Below are 10090 nucleotides of genomic sequence, written 5' to 3' on the forward strand. Positions count from 1 at the left end.
GCCATAATCTCGGTCATGTTGCAGTTAGATAGAGTCAGAGGTACTTTGGGGTTTTTCTAAGGTATTTTGTGCAAGGGATTAAGGGATTTCTAAAGTATAAGACCAAGACAAGCACCATAAATACTTAAATGGATAATACTTAAGGAGGTTTTGAGCGACCAATTTTATTCTGAAGAGAGCCTAACTAGGACTTTAAGGAAAGTCTCAATTTAAGGTGTTAAATTATATTCTCCATCCGCGAGTGCAAAGTCTTGAGGAAGAGCCTACAATTTCTAGCCAATGACAGCTGCATCCGCGAGTCACATGATACCGTCCCTTGACGTCATTTCTCTGCGACTCCTTCTGCTAGTTAGCTCCATGTGAGGAGCCTTCACCAAAGTCGTCCTTAAAAACAGGTAAGTCGTTTATGAATGTGGTACCTGGTGGTGCTGTGAGTTCAGTCTGAACTCTGTCTTTGTAAGTAAAGCTGAGTTTAGTGAGAGGAGGCGGAATGAGGCGCTGCCGGCGGACAGCTGCGTCTCACGGCAGCTGTCCATTTGGCGACAAGGTCAGGATTTAACGTTACGTGACAGGAGGAACTCTCTGGTTGCCGGTTCTGTCAAGATTGCGGTGATAATGCGAGAGATGTTGCAGTCAAGGTTGCAACAACAAATGTACGGCTAACGTCAACCTAGCTAGCTACGTAAGTGTCATTGTGCACCTCATGTAAGCGCCTGCGTTATAGGTTACACAACTTCCTCGCTGGTGACAGCCCACTACCCATGAGCTCTGTATGTGTCGAGCCTGGTCAGGGAGATATTGTGTAGTCAACACGAAGGTGAACATTTGACAGCATGTACTTGTTGCTTAATTAAAGATGTGTAACCTCTCCTTTTAACCTCTGGCCCCTCAGCTTTATTGTGGGATGGTGACGCCAGCTGCTGCATTGTGAGAAACCTCTCTCCTCTCCTACCTGCCTCCACAGTCTTGTCTCTCTGACCAAATGGCCAGCCGCCTCTTGGGCAGATATGCCCGTCTGCTGGGCAGAGCCTCCTCCAAGACTCCAGCTGCTGTGGCTGTTGCCCGCCTGCCTCCGCCTGTGGCTGGGCCTGCAGAGGTGCAGAGGGCTCAGGGCTGGCCATGGGTTGTAGAAAGGTCAATGTGTGAGAGACAGACAGTTACCAAGGAAGAACATGTTGTACACATACCTACGGCCACACCGCTGGATGAGTTGGTGGAAAAGGCAGCTGTGCCAGAGGACGTCCTGCTGGCCTGGGAAGAGCACGGACACTCTGGCAATGAAGCTGCCAATGCCCTGAGGACGTGGACTCAGTTAGAGCTAAAGACAAAGGGCTTGTCCAAGGAACGCCTGCCAAAACTAATGACAGATTCAAGACTACAGGATATGATAAATCTCATATCTCAGCAGGTAAGGCAGCTGGATACAGAGGTGGACTGGTGCTGTCATGATGTATGGAAACACACATCTCATTCAAGCCTCTGTGCTCACCTGTTTAATTTCTGATTCCTGTGTGTGGTTTTCTTCCAGGTGGCTTTGGTGTGGAATGGCAATCTTTTGGCTGTTTTGCGAGCTTTCTGGGTAATGGGTGTGCCCCCTACTGATCCAGCACTCAATTCTATCCAGACTGAGGTTCTCTGGCGAGTCCGCAGGCTATCCTGCAAGCATCTGGGCGTCCTGGTAGATATGGGAGCAAACAGGGAAGCACAGCAGGATGTGGCATTAGTGAATGCTGCGATTAAACAGCTGGAGCTACGCTGGACTGAAATCGCTGATGTCAGAACTATCAGTGCACTGATACACAATGGACATCTCATGTCACCTACTTTGAGAGACAGACTTGAAGACAAGGTATCAGAAATCAGAACACGTATGTCACCATTTAGCAAAGCTTACAGTTTTATTCTGATGGCTCAGGAACTGTCTTTGAAACTAAAGGCTAATTTTGCAAAACTCACGACTTCACGTCGTTTTTTGCATCAATACAGTACATACAAACCACCATTTGAATAATCTGATAGTTTAAATGAAAAACACTTGGTGGCTTTTGCATCTTCTGTCTGCAGGGCTTAGCATTTTGCAGTACAGTTTTGTCATACATGTAGTAACCACATACACACACAGGTATTCAAATGTGGCAAGTATAGATGTGTGCTCTGAACATAACACACTATCAATACAAATAAGGGGATTCTTTTTTTACTCCTGAAACAACAAAACCTCAGCAGAGGAAAACAAAACTAAGTTGAATTTTTATTTAACCTGAAAGTCCCATTGAGAGTGAAAATCTCTTTACAAGAGAGATCTCGTCGAGGTAGCAGCCAATCGGAACACATTTAAAGTGCAACGAATTCAACAAATAATGCAGAAATCCACAATAACGCAACACCTATTCAAACACAGTGGCCTCTCAAGAAAAAGAAAGCACATGTCTCTTTCACCACATTCTTTATGATGCTTCTTTGTGGGTGTGGCCATATGACTTAATCCACATCTCTTAGTCCAATATTGGCCTCAATTTTTTTTTTTTTTTTTTTTTTTGTGTTAGTGAACAAAAAACATGAGCATTATTCCTTGGAGAGGCAATCTGAATGTGATACCATAGTATAACTGAAAGGAGAAACAGTAGAAAATGTAAGCATGTGGTGAAATTATGCAGGCTAGAATATGTTTAAAGTCTGGGGAGGGCAGTCGTGAAAACAGGGTACACTGTATGCCTTAGAAGATGAGCAAGAAAAACACCTTTGAACAACACATTATGAATCTACCCTTAACCTAGGGGATCACCTTTAGATGAATATGCTGTAATCCCTGTTGTAATGCCCTTGTCTGTTTGTTTCGCAGGCCTTGGAGCTCGCAGAGAGCTTCTCAGCAGAAGAGATCCGCAAAGTCTGTGTATCTTTGGCAGCTCAGGGCCGCAGATCTGTCCCGCTGCTCAGAGCTTTGTCCTACTACCTTCTGCAGAAACAGTCATCAGACTTCACAACTCCCCTAATATTGGACATGGCTTTTGCATACGGTAATAACACTGGTGATTACGACATGTCCAGTAACACAGAAGGCATGCATAAATCTGTCATTTTGCCTTCTTTACTTGATACATAAAGTAGATATTTTAAGTTAACCTAAAGCAGGGGTTCTCAGCCTTGTGTAACTTTAGGCCCATATCTGATTGCCCTTTGCTTTATATAGATGATTTTGGCTTCCCAACACATCCTGGGTGCTTTATGTTCAAGTATCTCTAAAGCTCCGATGGTTTAAGCTCCTCATTTGGCAGGATTTCACCACATTCAGCGCCCTGTGCTTTCGGCTCAGCGTCACTGCCTGCCATTATGAATCTGAATTTAATGCATTCAGTGTCATATTTTCTCACCACATGCTTTCGAGCTTTTACTGGCACTGGGTTGTCTCCCACATCCCTTTTCCATTTCAAAAACCAATACATTTTGTGTTACTGCATCAGAGGGAACACCAGCCATCTAACAGTGGCAAAACTCAGTCTCTACCTGATGATGTGTGTGGTGTGGTGATATTCAAACGTAACTGGTCGTTAAAATGATGCATTTTAATTTGACGTTTTTCAGGTTTTTTTAATGTGAAGTCACACATTTTGATATAAACACAACTACCTTTGTAAATTACCCAAAACAAAAAACATTAAATCCAACCAATTGGCAGTACCTCTGCAGCCCACTAGAGAGCTCTCCATGGCCAATCAGTTAAGAAATGCTGGCTCGAAGTACTTTTACCTTTTGAATTGAGACAGCAGATTAAGTTCAAAGCAGGCGAGGGAATAAAAGCTAGTCAAGAGAAACAAGACCAGAGATAAAGGGCTGTCTCTGAGTACTCCATTCAGTTGGATTCAGCCCTAAAAATTCAAGCTCTGATGTCAGAACTGGTCTGTCAGTTTCAAAAAACAATCTGTTAAAAGCAAATATTCCACTATTTATGCCCGGCTAGTGTCAAAAACACTCATGGATAAACAGCTTAATGTCTAATGCAAGTCAGAACAGATCAAAGCACTGTCTTTTTTTATTGTATTTATTTCTCAGGGAAAGTGCATATTAATAAATATTACTGTAAACATGCCAGAATTAGCCAGGAGGCTAGTTTTCATCTGTAGTCCCTGGTCAGGTGTGAGCTTAGCAGCCTAAAATCAAGATTAAAAACAATGATTATGATGCAAACCCTATCAATTATGGTAAAAGTAAAACAAAGACAGACAAAAGCTGAACACAGACATGGGGGGGGGCAATAAAAGCAGAGTAAATACCAGTTCATTGAAGCATAAATAAACAAAACTGAACATGTTAAATTACCGTACAGCTTCACAACATGCCGTATAATGCTAACAGTAACATCTTGTCTTTGCTCCTCCACAGGGAAGTTGAATTTCAACCATTCTCAGGTATTTCAGCGAATGGCTGCGGAGTTGTTACCCAGAGTCCCCGAGCTCAACTGTACTGACGTCACGCGCTGTGCTAAATCATTCGGCTTCCTCAAATGGCTCCACATTCCTCTGTTTGAGACCTTTGCCGAGGTCAGTCATACGCCGAAGATCAACTCTAATTCAGTTCATTTTAAAAAGTCCTTAATCTCTAATTAACCGTGTTGCACTTTCCATACATTTCTTTGTCACCAGCACTACACAGCAAACAGCCAGAAGTACAGCTCCTTTCAGCTCTGTAATCTGCTCATGACTTTTGCCAGACTGAACTTCCATCCCAGCAAAGGAGAAGAGTTCTATGGCAAGGTACTAATCCTATTAAAGGCAGTCTGTTGACTCTACGTGATTGCTTTTACTTCCTGCCTTGAATGTGTTCTCGATGTGTGCCATTTTGTGTAAAGGTCCACCCTGTGCTGGAGAGCTGTCTCGCAGACCTGGAGCCCTTCTTGCAGACAGATGTGGTTTGGTCTCTGTGTGTGCTGCAGCAGGCCAAGCCCAGCTATCTCGTCCCACTCACAGAACAGAAACACATCACCAAATTGTCAAGTAAGACACTCAGCTTCGGCTGTACTGCTCACCTCTGTACTCTCCTGTTTTTAATAAACAGTGAATGTATAAACATGCAAATACGAGGCTGGGGTGGTATCACAGTATTATGGAGTACCAGGGTATTTAGAAATCCAGACAGTATGACTTTCATTCCCGTCAAAAACACAGAAGCTCATCTTTCTACTAAAACTGATACAGAGATGTTTTATTTGGGTGATGTAGTCCACAGCATGAGCCACTAGAGGTCAGTATCTATCGATGGAACAAGCAGCTGAGCTGAGAAAGATGGCGACTGTAAGTGGCGGGGATAACGTTACAGGACTGTAAACAACTGGCTAGCAAGCCAGCGGGAAAAACTAGCCTGTAGAGCCTGCATATTGTCACATCTTACTCGGAGAATTAAAGTTTTATTATGTTTTTGTCGAGTTTGAATTAAGTGTGTTTAAGATGAGTTAACAAGGCAGTTAGGTTAGTTTTAGTTGGATAAAAGAGAAACTTGAATTTAGAATGTGTATGGTTGTTTCTGTTTAATAAGGAAAACAGATATAAGAATATTTCCTTTCTTGACATTTTGTGAGTTTATTTTGTGTATTTTGTAGCTAGAGATGGTGGAACCTACAAATACCATTATATATGCACATTTATTTTTCAGATAATGAAGGCGTGACCCGTCCCGCTCTGCCTTTCTCTGCCTCTGATTGGCTCACCCTGATATTTTTACTCTAACAAGTCTCACTCCGGTTGCCTAAACATAACCAGTCTCACTAATGAAGGCAACGAGTACTGGCCAATCAGAGGGCTGTCATGTCTTTGCCACCCTAGGAAAAAGTGTAGTGTAGTGTTGTCAAGATGTTGAAAATTCTAACTTTGATACAATAACTTGAAAAATACTGTTATTAAATACAATTTCAGTCAGAACCACTTTAGTCAAAGAAAACTTTTCTATTTGCAGTTTTATATTTGGCGGTATGGCTCTGTTCTGGGGCCTCTCTGCCTTTCCTCGGGCCTACGCAGAAAGCCTCTTCTAAGTGCTTACGTGTAAAGCCTCAAGGCAGAGAGAGCACACCTCTCTGCCCTTCCACATGCAAACAAGGAAAGCCTGAGTCAGAGAGAGCAAACCTCCCTGCCCTTCCATGTGCCTTCATGGAAAGCCTAAGGCAGGGAGAGCAGCATCAATGACAAACAGAAATGACATTAATAAGTCAGACACAGCATCAAAAGAAGGAGCTGGGGTGGAGGTTGGTTGCAAAGCAGCTTGCAGAGGAAGCAGCAACATTCGGCAGACCGGAGCAGTTTAAATAGGGCGCCCTGAATGAGATTAGCCAATTGGTTGCATAGGAAGGAATCATCAGTCAGCTGATCCATCAGTTGACTGGGCTGTTTGAGATCATCTGATGTCGCTGGGATGTGAGCTGAGCTTGGCATCATGTCCTGCCTGAACTAACGCTATGCTCAGTTTCTGATAGCACAGGGAAAATTGACGTAGAGGATAAAAATAACAAGGCTATAACATAACATGACTTGTCTTTTCTTGGTCAGAAGCAGAGAACAGCAGAATGACTATAGTAAATATTAACCATAAGAGAGAGTGGTGTATCGATATTGCAAAAAATGAGCATTAAAACCGTTTTGAATATTGAGAATAGACATTGTGTATCAACAAATCAATATTTTTGACAACACCTATCTACCATATACCTCCATGAAATGTCAAGAAGGTCTGAAAGTATGAAAAATAGAAACTGCCCAAGCCTAGCAGATTCCCACTCTATATTGGTACTGTTATGGTCGCACATATCGCAGCATAATACTGTCAGCAGTTCAGAGCACCTGCTCCTCTAAAACCAGGAGAGGCTGGTGAAAGTAGTTCAGGCACGTGGTTTGACTGCCCCCATGCAAGTGTGTTCTCTAACTTGTTTTCATAAAGAATCAGCAGTTTAACATCTAATTAGGAAATCAGAATAATAATGGCTTTATTAATCTATGATAAAAACATCCTTTAGTTTCAGGTCAAGAAAAATATAGTATATTCTCATCCCCTGTTAAGTAATTTAAAAACAACAAATTATATATATTATGACTAAATTAGCACTATTAATAACAGGTAATTAGTTACAATAAGAATGTCCTTGTTTGAGGATGTTGGAAATTTACATTTTGCCATGCTTTTCCCACTTTTCTCAGACCCACAGTGATATGTATGTGTATATTACAGTTAAACGAGCTTGGTTGAATTAGCCAACACTTTTATCTTACATTATTATTCCCATGTCATCATAAGTTATTAGGCCAAAGAGTTGGTGATATTTTTGTTGGGACCATAAAATGATGTGACTTGTTTGCATGGTTTTAACATCACAAAATGCTGTCCCTCTTCTGAGCTGAAATACCACTTTGACCCAGTAGATGGCAGTGCAGCACCAATACACATCTGGTTAGACAGGCGCATTAATCCCGTTGTCTCACAGATTTTACTAAAACAAAATGGTTTTGAAAAGCACTGATGTCATTGCAGCACTCACTCTGCTTTTGTGATTTTTTTTTTCTGTCTGTAGTGGGTAGTCGAACTCGAGTGGAGAACTATCGCCTTAAGCAGCTCCACATTGCTGCTACTCTCCGCTTAGAGCATCCAGGTTCCTCAGATACTCTATCCTCCCCAAGTGACCTGCCTGCCCCAGTCAGAACTTCGCCCCTCACCCCGCTGCAGACCGGTCTAAGAAGGGCTTTATCGAGTCTGGTGGGTGGGAGGACCGAGGCCCTTTGCACTGGGGTTGACACTGTTTATGGATGGACTATTGGTAAGAGTGGCCTATGTATATACATTGACATCACATACATGTCACACTTCCTTTTATTACAAGACTTGCACACTCAAAGCAACATTTGCCACATCTCTCTGTAAAGGTGAAAGAGTGTTCATTCAGCCAGAGAGCCTTCTTATAATTGAAATGCCCTTCTCCGATCAGATGGTGAGCTGGTAGTGGATTGTGACAACAAACCAGTTGACATGTCGACGCTGAAAGCCCCTCATCTTCCCAGCGGGCGAGGAGACCAGGCTTTACCTGCAGGGGCACAGCGGTGAGTCATAACGGGGAGAATCCTGTGGGCTTGGGATGTTAAAGATTTATTTATGGCTTTTCTCTCCTTTGGACTGTTGCATCAGTTTTTCTTTTGCTCTGTCTGTCTAACGTTATTAAGCTCTGTGTTCTGCTCATCTCCATCTGTTTTTTCAGGCTTGCTTTCTTGGCCTGGGAATTTCCAAACTTTGGCTCAAAGAGTAGAGACCTTCTGGGACGGTTTGTCATGATGAAACGGCATCTCCAGTTGGCCGGCTTCATCATAGTTGAGGTGAGGAGAGGCAGGAGAAGCCCCCCTTTGTGGCAGTGTAGTGTACTTACTTCACTACTTTTCTCTATCCCTGCAAATACAGTGTGATGAGCTATTTGTTCTTCAGCTTTCATTTTTTACACACTCACTAATTGCAGAAGGAATTTTATGGTGTGTTGTGTTTGCTGTGATAGTGAGTAATATTCAAGTGAACAGAGGCAGAGAAGCGGCGCTGCTGCTGCTGCTGCTGCTGCTGCTGCTGCTGCTGTATCTGACAGTCTAAGACCATGCAAACAATGGGCCCAATACTTTGGTAAAGCTGAGAGTCAGGTGGGTTCCGCTGCAGTCTGTGGTATAAATAGAGCTCCTGCCGCAGCTCTGTCTCATCTAGGCCAATCCAAGCGCTCTCTCATCTAGGACACTCTCCTTAGCCAATAGTAGCATCACTTGCCTCTCAGGTTTGCATTGCTGCAGGATGTGTTAACTGGGCAACTGTGTGTCCCTGAGATTGAAAACCAGCATTTACAATCTGTGAATACATGATAATAAAACGAGTTGCACTTATTGGTAATCAGAAGGTACTTGTAATGTTTTCAAATCCACCCTTTTTGTCCTCTTTCAGGTGCCCTATTACGAGTGGCTGGAGCTGAAGACAGACTGGCAGAAACTGGCGTACCTGAAGGATAAAATAGGGAAGGCCGTGGCAGAGGACATGGCCAAGTGAAGCAATCAGTCACGGGAAAATTTGCAGACTCAGCTAAATCCGAGCTTTCCCAACCAAATGAGACCACGGGGAATACACACGCACACCCACGTTCACACTCAGAACTGAGCAGCATTGCAGAAAAGCTCTCTCATACTTTGTCAGGATGAAAAAAAAAAAGAAAGAAAGTCATATTTTCACTCTGGTTCCCTTGGCAACATGTGGGGCTTTCCCTGTTTCCATGGTGATGACGAGCTAGGAGTTTTGGAGCCAGAAAGAGAGACCGAAATAAACACAACAGCGAGTCCTGCTGTAGGAATGATCTGATCGACCAAGTCTTTGCATCTGCGGGTGACATGTCAAAACAGGCTGTTTGTATTCTTGGCCAAAACGTTGCGCTAAATATTGGCATGTGAATAGATTGGAATAACTTAATTATCTCTGTGAATGTGTGTCATCTTGTAATGGAATAAATAGTTTTACTGCCAGTTTTCTCTCTGTTTTGTCTTTTAATATTTAGGTTGACTGTATGCCCTGTCATTTTCAGATTCAGGATGTTGAGAGTACAGACTGCGGTCTGTTGCAGCCAATTATATTTGGTGTGGTATTCAGATAGTATATGCTTAATTTCACATGTAACAGCTGGTGCCACACCTCTCTGGCATACTGGTGTGTGAGTTTGACAGTATTATTAGCAAACATTTATTAGATCAGAACAGAACAGTCTTCTCACAACTTTGCTGACAAAAATGACAACCAGTTTGTTGTCTTGTTCATCCAGTACTTTTATTTTACTTTATATCAGTTCAAATTTAGTTAAGATGATTAAATATTAGCAAGTTTGGGTAGTGGATTAATTTCTACACATTAAATTTCTTTGCTTTCTCTTAAATTTTATTGGATCATTTTAAATTCCATCCTCAATTTGTGTGTGTTAAAAGAGCAACAGCAATATTATTTAGAGACAGCAAGGGTGAAACTCACAGATAAACACTTTGCTGACCCCCGAAACTGCTTACACAACATCACAGGCAGCAGCCGCACTCTGACATCAGAGGGGAAAAAG

At 42.6% G+C, this 10090-nt stretch overlaps 1 protein-coding gene across 1 annotated transcript; it reads left to right on the forward strand.

Moving 5' to 3' along the window:
* Positions 1 to 320: 320 nt before the first annotated feature.
* tbrg4 (transforming growth factor beta regulator 4) lies at positions 321 to 9213 on the forward strand. The gene is made up of 11 exons (XM_049584439.1): positions 321 to 395; positions 893 to 1408; positions 1529 to 1849; positions 2843 to 3017; positions 4381 to 4538; positions 4641 to 4751; positions 4847 to 4991; positions 7550 to 7792; positions 7961 to 8072; positions 8228 to 8342; positions 8944 to 9213. The coding sequence occupies exons 2-11, from the start codon at positions 983 to 985 to the stop codon at positions 9043 to 9045; spliced, it is 1908 nt and encodes a 635-aa protein (XP_049440396.1). The 5' UTR covers positions 321 to 395; positions 893 to 982; the 3' UTR covers positions 9046 to 9213.
* Positions 9214 to 10090: the final 877 nt, after the last annotated feature.

This window comes from Epinephelus fuscoguttatus, linkage group LG8, assembly GCF_011397635.1.
Source record: "Epinephelus fuscoguttatus linkage group LG8, E.fuscoguttatus.final_Chr_v1".
Taxonomy (NCBI): domain Eukaryota; kingdom Metazoa; phylum Chordata; class Actinopteri; order Perciformes; family Serranidae; genus Epinephelus; species Epinephelus fuscoguttatus.

What these genes read in the sequence shown, in the direction of transcription:
- tbrg4 (XM_049584439.1), top strand. Translation starts at nt 983, where the DNA reads ATGGCCAGCCGCCTCTTGGGCAGATATGCCCGTCTGCTGGGCAGAGCC. An exon ending in TGTTTGAGACCTTTGCCGAG is followed by an intron (nt 4,539 to 4,640) that starts GTCAGTCATACG and finishes CTTTGTCACCAG; the next exon opens with CACTACACAGCAAACAGCCA. An exon ending in GAGAAGAGTTCTATGGCAAG is followed by an intron (nt 4,752 to 4,846) that starts GTACTAATCCTA and finishes TTTTGTGTAAAG; the next exon opens with GTCCACCCTGTGCTGGAGAG.